The 17,314-nt window shown below is 40.6% G+C and overlaps 1 protein-coding gene across 1 annotated transcript; it reads right to left on the reverse strand.

Moving 5' to 3' along the window:
* Window positions 1-14,638: 14,638 nt before the first annotated feature.
* On the reverse strand, window positions 14,639-16,445 carry rassf10b (Ras association domain family member 10b). The gene has a single exon (XM_069693364.1). It carries the CDS (start codon window positions 16,237-16,239, stop codon window positions 14,908-14,910), a length of 1,332 nt encoding a protein of 443 aa, XP_069549465.1. The 5' UTR covers window positions 16,240-16,445; the 3' UTR covers window positions 14,639-14,907.
* Between the last annotated feature and the right edge of the window lie 869 nt (window positions 16,446-17,314).

Consider the following 17,314-nt stretch of genomic DNA (forward strand, 5'->3'; position numbering starts at 1 on the left):
ATGGATCAGATATTATAATGTCCTCATGTAGTCACAGAGTCAGACAGCTGATCCAGTGTCACTCCAGTACATTGGTCATATTCAGACCCGGTATACTTCAGAAGTCCAGTACTCCTGTCTGCCAGAGAGACTTTGTGTGGTCTAATAGAGCAGATGTGACCATCTTATTGTGTTACATTACACTGCATTCATTTGATCTGGCAGATGCTTCATATTGTAAATCCACTTCACATGTCTCCATTTTTTTGAGGGAAATATATAATCAAATCGACCGGGCAGCTAAATCATCAGTTATACCAAATGATATAATGAAAAAGAGATTTCAAACCTCATTGCCTCAGAGATCTTGGGAGGAGCCAAGAAAAACATAAGACTGTTTTGAATATACATTGTAAAAGTAACTCTTTGTGTTTCTGGCTGTTCTCAACCTTTTTTAACAGCTGGTCAGGCTCTGGTGTCTTCTAATCTAATCTAATTCAGCCAGAGAGATGTGAACACGCAACATTATACTTTACGTCACTCCAACCATCTGTTCTTTTTGTAGGATAGAGTGTCAGTGCACCGCAGATCGACATGTGTGAAATTAAATGACAAAAGTGTGGCAAGGCTGCATGTCTGAATCCTAAAATAAAAATATTTTCTGTAATGAAATCAAATAAAACTGTTTGTACTGAATGTTTCCCCATAATAAATGACCAAAGTACCACTTTAATCACTTAATCAGGATTAAAAACATGCTGATTCTGTATCATTTCAGAAGAATTTAGAAACAAAATAGCATTGAAAATTCACTCAGCTGTTCATCATCCTTAAAGTAAAATACATACACAAAGAAACATAATAAAGCAGTTCTGCAGGTTCACAATGGAAGTCTTCAGGACTCAGTCAAACACAATGAATCACACAGGAGTTTAAAACAACTTTTTTTCAGTTTTGGTGTCAAAGCTGCTTTGTGCTTGCAAATTATACGTCTGCACAAATCCATCTGAATTAGATATGAAATGCACACCTCATAAGTAAAACAAATCTAAGAGTTTTACTGTATGTTAAAAGCAACTGCGTTTACTTGAATATTCTTCAGGATTTTTGTTGCCACCTTGTCGTCCAAAGGCTTTGTCTGTTGCCACCCAGTCCCTTTTAGTTTTAGATATCCAATGATGTGGGTCACTGAACATCTGTATATCAAAACATGTATCAAATTCTGTTTCATTTTGTGTTACACAAGGACATTATGTTTTCTTATTTATTCTTGACAGTAACTAGAACATTGTGAAAAGCAATTTGTGTCCCTGAGATGAAGAAGAAGGAGGAGAAGAAGAAGAAGAAGAAGAAGAAGAAGCACTACATTGTGAAATCAAAGAAGAGGCAACGACACAAACAAAAGTAATTTGACACATAATGTACGAATGGCAGCTTTGTGTCTATTGACTGTATCGCAGCACAACACCCTTCAAAATAAAGGCTTGATACTTCATGACTATGTCAGGGTCAGAATCAAATTAATCAGCTTGAGTTACAGAAAGTATAAAAGAGTAGACAGCACATTCTCTCTGTCCAGCCTCAAAAAGACTGTCATCATGAGCCCTATTGAAACCTGCGGAGCGAGTCGGGAGGGAAAAAACCCAAACGTTGATTTCTGGCTCATCCAGGCACATGCTGGGTTTGTGATGTTTGGGTTTCATGGTGAAATTTACCTCAAAGAGATTTTCTCTGGCAGCGTTGATCAGATGATGACTGAACTCTATTACAGTGAAAACTGTGTGGCAGCCGAACCAAAGAGACTGAATCACATAGTTTATCTGATCAAAAACTAGTCAAAGCAAAATGTCAGGGCTAAATGTTTTTGCCCACATACAGTAAGTGCTTCTAGTTTTCTCACTATTTCCTGTTTTAACCATTTGAGTTCCCACATTTGTGTCATTCGTTCTGCAGAAGCATTTGATGTAGTCTTCTTTTAATTGAGTGATTGATCAAGCTCTCACTAACGGATCAAAGATCAACCAATACCCTGTTAGTCATTAGATATAATTTGCTGCAGTAAAGGGCAGGATTGCAAGCATTGGAATCAGTTCTTGCTGTGGGATAATTTTATGAAACATAAAGAGATTTAACCTGTCATCACGGTCTTGAATTATATATCCATTAAAGCTGGGGTCAGCAGTTTTCTGAAAAAGGCAAAAAAAAAGAAAGAAAAGAAAAGAAAATAATTTGAAAACACAGCCCTCCTCCTGCAGCTCTCCTCCTCCCCTCTCTGTTCAAAGCCTGTAACACCAGACGAGCACAGAAACACAAGTTTCATACATGATTGCAACACAATGATGAAAATAATTATTAGTTCCAGCACTGTTTTTGCAGAGGATACATAAACACATATAAGACATGTATATATCATACATTCATTTATTTATTATTATTTATTTTTTTAGGCAAACAAAGAAAAGACTAAAGCAAAATGAATGTGATATTTCTCCTTATTAAAGATTCTTCTTTCAGCACCTTTTGGAGTTGAACTTCCTTCTAGTATTTAGGTTCCTATAATGACTGGTTTCCATGACAACACTCCTCAAACTAGGCCCCACCTTATATTGTATGGAGGTTTGCACTTGTGTGTCAGAAGTGCTTTTTTGTCTGTACATATTGATCTGGCAGATACTCCTTATTTTAGTAAGCGTTTCCTGAATGAGGAGTCTTCCAGTATTTCTTTGGCTTTTGTTCTTGGAGCAGCAATCATGGACGTCGCTTTGTTTTATTGTGATTTTATTTTCTGATATGTGGACAGTCCTTTTTCCACAAAGAACAAAAATAGGCCCAGTAAAACTGAGACACTGGCTGCTGTTGTGTTTCCACAGCTGTGTGTTGGCGGCTGAGAGAGAGTCCTAACTTCAGAGCGTGGACATGTGACCTTTGAAGATGCATCTTTGATCAGCATCATCTCTGCAGTTATTTGCTCAGTGACCATAAAGGAGAAAGCCATACTGAAGTGTAGTTCTGTAGTTCCTACGGTAGGTTTTTAGTTCTGATTTGATTTTCTATCTTTGGAGTACAGTCCAACAGCATGAAAGCACCTGGCACAGGCTCGATGTTGGGATCGGGGGGGGAAGGAGAGCTTTTTGAAAGAAAATTGCGCTTTGAAGTTTTTTTCCCCCTGCAAAGCTTCCTCTTCTTCCACATCCACATGTACTTTCAGTTGTTGTGTGACTTTAGTTGGACAATAAAAACTGACTTAAGCTTTTAAAATGTATTCTTGGTTTATCATATTGACATACTTACTCCAAACGTTTTACGTCATCCTTTCCAGTACATTACAGGTCAGTGAGTGTTTCTTTGAGTAGTAGATTCAAGAGTCTCATCAGTCACCAAAACCACAATTTTTTGTTTTTTATAAAAATGTACACAAAACATTCTGAATTCTGGTTGGTTGAAAATAATAGAATAACTTCAGTAACTGGAAATATGTAATTTTTGGAAGCAAAACCACATGATCTAGTTTATCTTTTGAGTACAAGGACTTGTTGAACAGTCAGTAATCAAGAGTTTTGAAAATGACACACATATTCAGACTTTGACCTTCAGAGACGTGCAGCCAATGTGTTAAAGTAAAAGTGACCTTTCAAGGTCAGATAAAACCACCAAGCTGTGTCTGGTCTGTTATATTCAGATAAGTCACATATCAAAGCAAATAATTACCGTTCCAACATGGCTACATCATGGCAACACTTTCATGTCTAATTTTCAAATATAATAATGATAATAATAATAAACTTTATTTGTGTAGCACCTTTCATACAAGAAATGCTGCTCAAATTGCTTGACAGCAAGAAAATTACATACAGTGTTTCACATAAAAACAGATATTAAGGAACATTTAAAAATATAGAAAATAAATTAGATAAAACAGATAAAATGCATAAGAAAACTTCCTCTCTCTGATATATGTTTTGAACCAGTTGAAGACACTGTCGGACAGACCAAACAACTCCTCCAGACGATAGATCAGGACATCCTGGTCCGTCGTGTCAAAGGCTGCGCTCAGGTCCAACAGGATCAGAACTGACACCTTATCTTCATCAGAGTTTAGTCAGAGGTCACTGATTATTTTAGTAAGTGTTGTTTCAGTGCTGTGATGTGCTCTAAAGACTCAAACTCCTCCAGGATGTTGTTTTCTTTAAGAAATGAGTTTATTTTTATATATATATTCCTATAAGTGTCCTATCTTAGCGCAACTTAAGGATTGCTGAAACTTTTCTGTTGTAGCACCTGGTTTCTGATCTAAATGAACTTCATCAAACTGGTCAGATTGCACTGACAGGTTCATGAGAATAACACTGTCATAATAAATCCATGGCAATATGCTGTTTGGATAAAATTGATATTATAATGAGCAGCAAAATATAATTTCTGTCCTGCAGGTATCTCATTAATTTAAATTGTAAAACTGTTGGGACAAAAACTGGCAGAGACCAAATCACACTTGGCACCGACTGGCTGAATTAAATCTGATCAACAAGTCTGAGTCTTCTTAATGGGCCCACTGGCAGCCCCATGTTCCCATCCAATTCATCCAAGAGCAGCTGGGCTCCATGATTATGAGGAGAGGCTAAGAAAGTGCACATGTGTTCATTATGCCCAGTAATAAGGGACAAGAGACACCCAGCCTCCCAGACATGCAATATACATTTTAGATGTGACCCCCACTGCAGTTAAAGAGCCTTTCAGCCCTCGTCTCTAAAGGTGGAGAGGGTTTTTGTGTGACTGAACTCTGTCGTGGGCTCCTGTCAGCTGTTTCTAAATGCTAATCAGTGTGCTGGTAATTCATGGCAAACCATCTGTGGAGCACAACCAATCACTGCATAATAATAATCGCTGCCTCTTCTACTACTTTACTGAGGCAGTGAGCACAAATTCAAAAAAGGCAGAGAAAAAAATCTTCAGTCATTAACCATCCGTGTCTGAGTAAGAATTACTCCTCTTCTACCATCTGTATGAGAGAGAGCTGGTATCCTCTCAACATACTCACATGCTGCATGGACACATGTGGACCCATTTAGTTACATATCTGCAGCAAAACCCTGTTTATTCACGTTATATGTAAAACTGGATCCGGACCAAAAAAAAATCTAATTAAATTAAAACTTGAATACATATGAGATTATATGATGTAAAAATATGTGACAGTGAGAAATATGTTTAATACCTTTACAATCAGTCCAGTTCATTTCATTTCTTTCCAAAAATGTTTACACCAAGATACCTAAAAACTATAAAATACAGTAAAACAATCCAGACATGATACCTTTACACTCAGTACAGAATATAAAAATGAAAACAATTAAGCATGAGGATGATAGTGCAGGTATGTATGTATGTAAGATTAACTGTTTGAATGTGAAATGAAGCGTCGTTGGAGGTATATTTGAATTAAGTGTAAATATTTCAAAATCCAGATTGTCTCATGGATTTAGTTTTTTTTGTGTGGATCTTCTAAAAAAGGAAGGTTGCTGCTCACCAAATGATTTCACAGCCCCCTTTAACCATGTTGCAGTACAAGGAATTATTTCCTGCAATTAAGGTTTCTGTTTGTGTCACATGGGTGAACAAAAAACAGTTTTTAAACATGAGAATGATATCTGAGCTTTTAATGTGCAGAGAGGATTACTGCGTTTCCTTTCCGTTTCACTGCGCATCCAAAGGGTCAATATGTATTTTGCTTGAGAGGCGTCCAGTGGAAAGGCCTCAACCAGAGAGAAAGCAACGTGTCTCGTGAGGTGTTGTGTCTTCAGTGCTGTATATTAACGTACGCTGATGAGCAGCTGAAAGTGGGAAAGTTTACATCTCCAAATACGAAAATACACCTGAACACCTGTTGAACTATCCTACAAGAAAAGTAGGAGGTTCATGAGAGCTCTAAAAGGCAGCTTCCATGTCACGAGACATTAGTGCTTGCGGTGAAAGGAAGCAATGGATTATCTCTGACAGCAAGGTACGTTGTAAAATAGCTGTTAAAAAAAGTCAGTTCATCAAAACGTGTAGAATTGTGGAGTAAAAATGATCCTGAGCCCCATGTGGTCCCTGTGTTGGTTCACATGTACCAGGATGAGGTCTTTTGCCATTTTTCTGTCTTCTGACTGCAGAAACAGAGCAGATTTTCTGGGGCTGCTGTGTTGTCTGTTTGTGAACGTTATCAACTCCCAATTCCCCGCTGCCTAAACGCAGGATAAACATCACAGTGTTGCTTTGGGCATAAACGCTGCTACAACATGTTTCATGTTTTGCAGTAAGTGTACATGATACCACATCCTGTCCGCTGGGGTTCTATGAATGCTAAATGCTAAGATCAACTCTAGATGTTGAGATACATGAATATATTTTGGCCTTTTTTGAACATTTCCTTGTGGGAATTCTTTCGGTGCAGACGGTCAGATATTTCATGTAGTAGTAAACACGGAGTGATTTAAGAAATAGACCTAGTTTACACACATAGAAAGAGTTTGGGCCTGATTGTCACAGTGTCGTGATGAAAAGGAACGACTTTAGTTTATGTACCTGGACCATCAACGAGCTCAGATCAATCAACTACCTAAACATCACCAGTGTTTTTGATCACTTGCAGCATTGGAACAATTTTTGTCAGAAAAAAAACAACCTGATCATTATAAACTGAACTGATGCTCATCATTGAAAAAACATCATAGTTTTACCGTGTGACCTCACCAGTGGATCTCCTGAATGCAACTCCGTCGTTATTATTGCCCGTTGTTCTACTTCCTGCTACGACATATAGAAAACTATTAAAAAAAAGCTTTGTTACATGTTGCGTGGAGTTTTTCATTTGCAGATTTACGACTAATGTTTCTGTATTCTTCATGCTCCAACATGGATTTTTTTTTTTTTTTCCCCACCATTTGTCATCAAAATAATGTTTCAAAATCTTGATAATTGGAATCTTGTGCATGTTTTGCAACTTCTACTAATTTAAACATACCTTTCAGGATGAAACACACATCCTTGCTGTTTTGATCTTATTCCAGTCGCCACTGTACAGGGTACGTGTGTTTGGAGGTGAAAGGCTCTGACCCAGTAAAGTATTGCAACACAATCCAGTCCCTTTGTATGTGAAAGCAAACTTTCCATTAGGTGATAAGGGGTGTGTGTGCGTGTGTAGGGTGTGGGGGTGTGGGGGGGTAATTGTTCTACAGAAAAGAGCTTGTGATTTCTGCCTAGAGCAGAATCCAGTCACTTTTATAGTGGAAGATAATTGAGTGAAATTCAGAAACACCCAGACGTCTTCAAGTTATTCTGTAACCGATACGCGCAGCACACCCATGAAATCCTCTGTTATACACCATGAAAGAGAGTCGGTGTGTTGTTGGAGGAGACCACTGCGCCATCATGCCTTGTTGTAAAATACTTTGCGCTATCCTCTCCCCACATATGGGTGTGGCACTGTTTGCCACAGTCCACCTGAAGCGGTTAAACACTGTTAAGATGTGGATCATTCCACTAAACACAGAAACACTTTCATTACAACTGAGCACCAGGGAAGACAGACACAGAGCCAGAAGAGCTGATTGAAAAGAGTTCGTCCAATAGTTAGCGTGAGTAGCTGCTGAAGCCAGCTGAATTCCTATTAACCCAACTTCAACGCCTTTTATAGGTTCTTTTTGTTCAAGCCTTGTAGCGTTGCTCTTGTGATTTCTATATTGGTCGTGTGGTTAATCGATATTTCAGTCCACCACTTTAGTTGAGATTTAAAAATGTTGAAAACGGTGTGATTGCTCCATTTTTAGCTATACGTAATGTAAGCAATGTTTCAAAGAAGAGAAAAAGCCGACGGGATTCCTCTTTCAATCAAAACAATGAAATGTTGTTAATTATTTGGCAAGTTGCAAAAGTTTTAATGCTGAACACAACCAGCAAAATGTTGAATGGTGACGTATTTGTTTTCCATGAAAATATCCAGTCTTGCGGTACGATGTCCTCTAAAGCTCCGGACATCACGTGACTCCTTTCGTTTATGCCACCATTTTGGCAGGAAAAATGTGAGTGGTGTCAACTTTAAGCCGTCAGAGGTTACCGGACACTTTAATTGCAATACTCAACGAAACATTACGGCCCTTTTAATGCCCCGGGAGAAAACATTCCAGACCTGCAGTAGCCAGATATCTATAATGATGATCTATGATCAACTTCCCCTTGTCTGACTCTGGAGAGTCCCCGACAGCCTGCAAACGCCTGGATGATTACAATAAGTAGCGTTGCAAAGGGCAGCGCGGCCAACGTAATCTTCTTTGTTGGAAGAGTTTGTGTCTACTGTGGAAAAATGAGACAACACCTGTGTGCTTGTGAGATGAATTATCATAACTTACTGATTCATCTTCCTAAATCTTTACGAAGGCAATTCATTTCAAAAACAGCTGATTCTTCGAAAACCACTTTGCATCGATCTCTTTGACGGTTTGATCGGTTGAGTTATGGTTTTATGAGCAGAGAGTAGCATGAGATTGTCCTCCACGCTCTGTCCCTGCACTAGTCGTGATTCAGAAGGTTGTTGGAGGGTAATGAGCCCGTTGCTGACAGATCTAGGCTATGTCTGCTCCTACAGGAGGTGACAGGCTTTGAGTGGCTCGGAAAGAGACTGTACAGTATCCCACAGGCGAGGTCCCGGGGGTCACCACCCAGCCTTACAGGATTAACACACCTGCCACAAGCACAATGAGGTCTAATGAGCGCACACTGTCGGCCCCAGTCTGTTAGCAACAGGCCAAGTGCTCTCCGAGCGGCTCACACCTCAGCGCTGGTATTGAAGTCCCGGCTCTCGAGTCAATACCTTCATTAGTGACTTCATGGCAGATCGCTCTCTGAGGCCGAACAAAGGCAGCCAGGAACACAAAGTGACACATTCCAGGGATTAGACAGCGCTGGCAGGTTTGTGCCATTAACAGAAGGTCATTTTTGCCTTGAATGCGAGGAATTTGCTTTGACACCAGGAAAAAAAATACATTTCAATGTAATTCATTTGACAAGGTGTTTTTTCTTCCACTCAACAGTTTGATGTAGTTTAAAGTAGTGTTGACATGCTTCACCATATCAGAGGCTTTTCTGTGCCTAAAACCTCCGAGGCCGTCTTAAAAGCTTTAAATAGCTTCACATAAAACTGTGAGAAATGCTTCCAACAGTTTGCGTAGCTTTTTTTTCTAAACACTGTTTTGTTCTACCATCTTGCTTTCATCAGTGTGATGCCTGAGCTTGTTTTCCATTAGTCCCATCAATTATTCACTGACTAAATACATTTTATACAAAAAGTTACCACAATAAGAATAGTTTAAAACAGATGAAAATGCTCACAAGTATAAATGATCCTAAATTCAAAGAGGTCTTTACAAAATATTATTTTTCCATCTCAACCCGTCAGTGAGTAGCGGATTTTCTGGCATTAGTGAAGTAAGCAAATTGTCATAATGTTGAATTGGAAGTTTCTGCAGACTTTCTTCTCTAGTCTACAGAGATAAAAGCATCAATGTGAGTGGGTTTAGTTGCATTGATTATCACATTATTATCTTCAGCACACAGGTTTGTCTTGTAGTGCCACAGAGGAAGAGAAAGCACACGTGGGGAAGTTGCTGGTTTTCGCTTTGAATTTGTAATTTGCAGGATTTCTTTTTGGTATTTTTAACTTTAGTTGTGAGAGACTCACAACAAAGACACCCCAGACAGAATCAGACCAGGCGTATTAAGCCCTTTTCCACTGCTGGTACTTAACGTGACTCGACTCCCTTTTGGTTCCAGGGAATTTTCTGGATTTCGTTTTCCTCTGCAGGTTGTACCTCCTCAATGCAAGGAGACATTTTGTTTCAGAGGAGGCTGAAGGCAGCAACACAAAAACACACAATTAACCAGGGTGTGGTTTGAAGGTTGATATTAATGAAGAAGTCCAGTGAATAAAAAAGCTTCTATAGTGGATTGGCTCGTTAACAGCATCAGATTTTGTGCAGGATGTGTCGAACACATAGTAAAGCATTGATTGCTGACTAATCAGCGGTATGCAGCGTTTTCATGTCAACTTTTGAATATTGTCTCAGCTCGTATACCTTTTAGTATTGACTTTTGCTCGATGGAGCAAAGGAAAAAAAAAAAGCACTTGACATGTATATTGCAGTGGTAGGAAAATGGCGACCCGTTGGTTAAATCCACCTCCATGCACCTCCTTCCTCTCCTCCCTCCAACAAAAGCTTACGTTTCCCCTTTTGTAGTTTTTCATCAAAACTTAAGCACATTTTTAAAGAAATGTTTTGTATGTAACAATGCACATAATAGGCTTGTTTAAATCCTAAAAAAAAATAACCGTGTAAAGAAAAATATAAACACAAATAGTGGCAGTCAAAAGAAGTGCTTGATTTAAAAAAAAAAAAAAAAAAGAGGCAAAAATAAGAACAGTATTTTCATTCAACTATAAATGGAACAGATCGCTGATTATGGATCCATAGTAGAAAGTCTCTTGGTGAGACAGAAAGCATGCATTTGTGTTATGGTTTTACCTTTTTAAATGGAACCTAACTGCTGACCCCTGACATGTAATATGCAAACTTCAGTGGCCTACACAGTAGGCTGTAACGTGACTGCTGCTTTCCTCTCACTCTTTTTCCAAAAACCACAGCTTTTCATCTGGTCACATTTCTTTCGTTTCAGGTTGGGCTATGTTCACCAGTGACCCGGGTCCTTTTACCATGTTTCCTTTATCCCGTACCACGCGCAAGAAATCATTTGAGGTTTTTAGAACACGTGTAGTAATCAGCGTCGCGCAAATTTGGTTGTAATTGAATTGTCAGCTTGTAATGTAAACACACCACCTGCTGAAGAGGATATTGTTCAGGATGTCATTTCACCGTTTGGACAGAGTTGATGCATGGAGAGCGTCTCACCGCTCTGTACGGACTTTACTGATGAAAGTGACATAATGATTTAGTGGCTGTGCAGAGACCTCTGTTCCCTGCTGCTCAGGTCCCACAGAACACCCTCTGCTCTGGCCACGAAGAGCCTCTGAGTCCTGTTGCTCAGAGCGTGCTTTCTCTATCGGCCCTTGCTTCCCCACTGTTCACCTTCATGACCCCCAGCAGAAAGAGTCAGATGGCAGCGATGCTTCAGTAACTTTAACCTCCGATAATATGACCTGCGAACCCGGCGACGACCCCGGAACAAAGACTGTGACTCTTTCTTTTTCAGAGCCGGACATGGTGTGCTAACTTGTGCAGGATTGTGATTTGTGCATGTTTATGCACATGTCAGGAAGTTGTAATAAAAGACAGAATATTGGATATACTTGTGTGATAATGAGACAATCAGGCTGCACGTGGCTCCAGCTGCATATCAAAGAGAAAAACATTCAAACTTATGACTGCCATTCTTCACAGTCTTTTGTCTGTTTAATTAGGCCAGCTCAGCAAAAAGCATTCGAGAAGAACACTTCAGATTCCTGAATTTCCTCTCAAACGAGTCCCAGAGTCTTGCAGACACTCCACATAATCAAAACTTGACATTATGCAGCTCCATTCAGCGAAGTAAGAAAACCCTCTAACAGACTTTACCCCTGAAACAAAAGACAAGGAATGTGCTCCTCTTTTCATCTGAGAATACTGTATGCACTATTACACCCTCGCCTGTGAGATAAAGGTTTTTTTTTTTTTTTCAGGTCAGGCTAATTTATGTTCCTCAGTGTAACAAAGTGGCAAATGAAAAGAGTGGCGCACGGAGGAGACTGCTGCTGTGTGTGAAGAGGCAGGAAGGCTGCCATTCACACGGCATGTAACACAGTACTTCCCCTTGTTTGACAATGATGTTGCCCTAAATTCAGAGAACAAAGACACTTAAGGTGGCTTGTATTTCTTTGTGTTGTCTTTGTGAGAACCAATTTCAGTCTCAGACCTTGACAGTCGGGACATTGTTGGAAAGTGAAGATATTTTGTCGGGTTTTCACTCCTTCAAACATTTGTTTAGTCTCAGGATTTTCACAGTAGGAATTAGTTAGAATTATGTTGTAACATGGAGTTCAAGTTATGGCAACAGGAGGACGAGTCAATAAGAGTCCCTTCACAAATAGAGGTACAGTAGAATCTCCGGGCAAACTCTGGTTTAAGAAGAAACCGCCCTCATTCACACTTCTCTTCTCTGTCGAGACAAAAACAACCTGGTGTACACACCCAACATCATTTTAAGCAGCCTGGAGCGCTCACATAAAGCTCTTCTCTACACATTGATGCTGTCAAGTTTTATTTCGCTACAAAATTCTCTTTTGAACAAAAAAAACTCTCTAAAGGCTCCATTCCTTACCAATGGTTGTTCGACTGGACTGAAACTTTACCTCAGCGTTATCTTACATAAACCTGCTGTCCTGCATTCAACCATATGAGGAGAGGATGATGTTTGAGCTACAGTTTAACACTTCAATACACATATCTATGAAGCCTGAGGAACAGGGAGAAGAGGCAGCAGTGTAGACAAGTTTGGGGTTAATGTTACATTTAGGAAGAAATTCAATATGCTAACATTACCAGCTTACTTTATCCATTTATAAAGTGTATTTATGGCTCCATTTCAACAGCAGCATTAAAAAAAAAATGCTGCTTGTGTGCTCAGTTTGAGTCTGTACTCTGCTTAAAAACATTTAGAGGAGCACTTCAAAGAGCCAAGAACAAAGTAAAACACATCTTGCAGATAAAACAGATTCATCTATTATTAATAGTTTGACTTTAAGTTTTGTTTTGTAGTTTTGTTAAAAATGTAGGGCCTTTAAACTAAATGTCTGGTTTATTGTTCTCTGTAGAGATTAGAAGAAGTTCCCTGTCAATAATGGATGTGAACCTATCATTGTGGTGCTAAATGCCAAAAGCTACAACAGTGTGTAACATGGTACACTGGGACTTCACCCCAAATGATCCTCCAACGTTCACACACATCTGGTTTGGTAAGTCATTGTATATGCTGAGAAAGCACTCCGTTCATCTTTTATTCTGTGGTTTTGAATGTGCCTATTAAGTAGGTACACAACTCTGGGGACACAGCAAGTAATGTATACGTTTGTGTTGTCTTGTGTATCACTGTGTATTCGGTTATAAAACATGGGTGGGTTCACCAAGGACGGAAACTCAATACAGGTTGCGATGGTTTTTATTCTCCGGTGCGGAACCAACAAACTTCTTCTGACAGTGAGTAAAGAGTGTGGTCGTACTGTCTTCACTACAGATGTGTTCTTCAGTGGCTGCGGACGACTGCGCTGCACTGTACTGATCCAGCTCTGCTTCCTTAATGTCAACATCACAAAAAGGACTCTTCGGTTAATTAAAATGAATTCATGGTATAAAACTATTTATTTTCCAACTTGTTAATGTAATATGCACTTTTAAACGGATTACACCATCTTGTATGTCATCGACCCCACAAACCAGACCTTCTCCAGCTTTCACCTGTTGTTTATTTTAATATTTGATCTGGACTCCAAAATGTGTTTTTACAAGAGTGCAAAAATGTTATGGTCCAAATAATATCGATTTCATACAGTCCAGCATTATAAATACTTAAAAAGGCAGATTGCACCACTAAACTAATGTTGCACATGTTGCTCCAAAGTTACAAACTGGATTCTTGCGGGAAAAAGATTTAAAATGTATTCATGACTGGTCTTTAAATAGAGAGCAAAGATGATGTGACAGAATTCACCAGATATGAGGGGGGTGAAGGGGATAAACATGAGAGGAAAGAAAAACAAGAGATGAGCTTCTTCTTGACCTCACAAAATTATAGTCTGCAGATTGCTTCACTATCATCAAACGTATTCTCAAGGTGAAATGGTTGAGAACTGATCTGACCAAAACCATCCAAACTCACAACATCAAGCTGATAGAAAAACAGTCTTGACTTCTTAAAGATTTTGTTTCCACCCTCCAGCAAAGCTTGTTGTTGTCTGTGTACTTAGTGAACAGCAGGCAGCCCCTGCAGGGATTCATAAGACGTTAAAGACATTTAGTGGCCGAAACGCTGATCTGTTTTCATTTGGGAAAATAAATGCCAGAGCCTCTTTTTACGTTTTTAGCCGTTTGCAGATAAAATGTGGAGAATGAGTGCTGCTGGCTCAAAACTTTGATAGCAATGTTCAGCTGCAACATTGTTCAGATTCAGAAGTAACAGTTTTGGATTAAAAGACATCTGGGAGACGAAGTATTCACATTCTTCATGTATGTGTGCAAAATGTCACAATTTATCTGAGAGAGAAAGGTCATTTCAGCTCAGTGAGTCGTCAGGATGCAGAGCAGACATCTGATTTGAGCTTTGTGCCTCGGTGTTGACTTCCGATATTGTTATGACTCTGTATGATTTTGTTTTTTGTGTATCTTGGTGTTTGGGTCGCAGCGAGAACTGGAATGATGATGTTCACCACCTGCAGAATTCACCCCCCCCCTCCCCAAACCCTTATACTTTGTGTTTTGGCTGCGTCCTCCTGCTGTCTCGGAGGTGTGTATTATGGCTTTTACCACACAGGGATTTTCACATATTTCACTTCGTGTCATCTCCTGACTCGAAACCTGCAGACGTGTCTCAAATGCAACGAGAAAAGAGAGGCAAAGAAAGTTAAGCTTCTGACACAGTGTTTATTTTCACGTCAGATTAACACTTGTTACGCCCACAAAATAGAACTGCAGTTCCTAAACCAGTTTAGGGTTGTATAAAAATATGGGGTCATGATGACATGCAAGGATACAAAAAAAAAAAAATAATCAGTCATCCATATGGAAATGTTACAGTGATGATTTTGTTTTCGCAGAGTTTTTATGATCCCTGAGCCTGTTGAAGTGTGAATCTTTTTTTTTTTGTTGAAAAATGATAAACAGTCAGATAAACCACCTTCCAGATGAAATGCTAAACCAGTGACTCCCACACCGGGAGGCTGTCTGAGTCCTGACTGTGCAGAGAACTTAAGCCAGTGTCTGAGTCGTCGTCGTTCACACTGTGATCTTTGGACAGACCCCTGGCTTGCTCCACCCACTCGCTTTTCCTCTCCAAAGTGCTCCTCATCCCCGTCCTATCGTCTGTCCCGTGGCTACATCTCTGCTCGCTGCCTCTCCCTTCCTCTATGTCCAAAGTGTTCACTTTCTCCAGCAAATCCCTCATCTCCTTCTCCCTCGCCCCGCAAATCTGTTGGGTCAGCTCTAAATCGCTCCTAATAGCTTCTAAATCCGCGTTGAGGCGGAGACCGATGTATAAACTCGCATCTAGCTGCGTTTTGATCCTCTCTTCCTCCAAAAGCAGCTCGTTTTGTGATGTTGTGTCTGCCTCGGCGCTGGGGAGGGACGGCGAGCCCCCGCTGGGCTCCGAGTCTTTGCTCTGCAGCTCCTCTTTCCTCCGCTGCATCCAGCGGTGGTTCAGCTCCTCCTGGATCTGCTCGCTGACAATGTCCATCAGGGCTTCATGCTCCCACAGCTCCTCTTGTTGTCCAACTACTTCCTCACACAGCCGGACATACTCTTCAAACTTGGTAAAAGTCTCAAGTGAACACAGTTTGTCTCCCTCTTGCCCGGAAGCTGGAGTAGCACCCACCAAATACGTGTTTTGCACATAATTGATCCCATCCCTTTTAATTCTGTCGAAATGCACCTTTGCCTCGCAACTCTCAATCTCTGCGTCCAGCTCTGTAATCCTCTGAATCTGCTGGCGGATTGTATGATCCTGAGAAACCACGAGATGAACCAAAGTTTCCATCTTCTCTGCGCAGGACGCGTCTCTGTGCGCCGCTTGCGTCCTCTTTTTATTGATCTTCTCCAACTTTCTGAAAGCTTTCCTGACAATCCGACGCTGCTTCTCAGGTGAGATGCAGCCCACGGGAGCCCGCGCGGTCCCTTTGGTAACGCAGGTGCTCTGCTTGCTCAGCACCACGCGCGCCTCTGCGCTCCGGGCTCCGTGGTTCGCCAGAGACGCCTCGTTTCTCACCAGCACAAACTTCACGTTCCGCTGCTCCTCTCCCCACGCGGCCCAAAGCCGAAAAATCTTTGTTTTGTTCGGCAAAATCCTCTCGAAGCCTCTCCACTTCTCCACGATGCAGTAAGACAGTGGCGCGGAAAGGCCGTGCGGTGGCTTTTGGTCTTCCAGAAGCACTTCGACTACATCAGCGCAGGTTGTGCGCTTTGACAAGCCGAGGACCAGCTTTTCCTCCCGGCACACCCACACTGATATCTTACTCTCATCCGACTCCATCGTGGATTTATTCTAAACTCTATCCTTCATAAACGAAACGAGAATAATTCATTCTTAAAGTAGATTTAAATCCGCATGTCTGGAGAGAAGCGCAGCAGTATCCATCTTCATCTCCTGTGTGTGCATGCGCGCTGCTTCCCAGACACATCTGAGAAGTCGCAGACGGGACTGGAGTCCGGGAGCTCCATCCGTGCTCTTGTGCACTTTCCTGAGGCCCCGTCAGGGAAACATTTGCAGCGTGTTTGTGCTGCGTCCAGACAGCTTCTGATGAGATCACATGACCACCAGGAAGTAATGAGTAACACGACTCCACACTGTGATCTCCTAAGCGATTCTGTTTTAATGTGATCCGTTATCATTTTAGTATTGATCACCAGCTTACATTCTCTGACGGCCATGGGAGATTTCTTGTGTTATGAGGGTCGTGGTATCCACAATGCATCCATAATTATTCAAAGAAATAATCAAAGAAAGTAATAATTAAGAATATAAAGAAAAAGGATATTTGGCTCAAGTGTCAGTGGAAATATTTGTCTGAAGTACAGGAAATGATTTAAACTAAAATAAGCAGGCTTTTTATTTTTGTATTTAATGTGTGTTCATATGTTGATTTGCAACCGACTGAGTTCAGATTTCAGTCTTGGTGAATCTTGAACTCTTCAGCTTTGATTGCAAAGTAAGAGAACACATTGCTGTTTATGGACTTCAGCTCTGGCTTTGTACAGTTGCCAGTGTAGCTGTGTGTGTGTCCACACAAGTTTGGTAATACAAACACTTGTTTTCTACTTTTATCAAAACTTGTGGTATGAGAAGTGTGCAACTTATTAAACATCCATCTCGTAACGACAGTAGTTTATATGAGCGATCTTGTTGGATTAGATTGTGGGTTACTCATCATGAGCACATTAAAGTCGGACACAGTAGAAGTGTTTTATGCATCCAAACTATTCCGTTGGGCTCCACGCTTTATTGAACTCTGCTCAGCAGTAGTTAATCAGATATCCTGGAGAGTTTTTAGTTTTCACTTTTGAGTCTGTGTAAAGTCACATGTCGACAGAGAGCCTTTCCTGCCTCC

This window comes from Brachyistius frenatus, unplaced genomic scaffold, assembly GCF_029030835.1.
Source record: "Brachyistius frenatus isolate BFR_SWC_R1_liver_20210118 unplaced genomic scaffold, ASM2903083v1 Contig_15, whole genome shotgun sequence".
NCBI classification, from domain to species: Eukaryota; Metazoa; Chordata; class Actinopteri; family Embiotocidae; genus Brachyistius; species Brachyistius frenatus.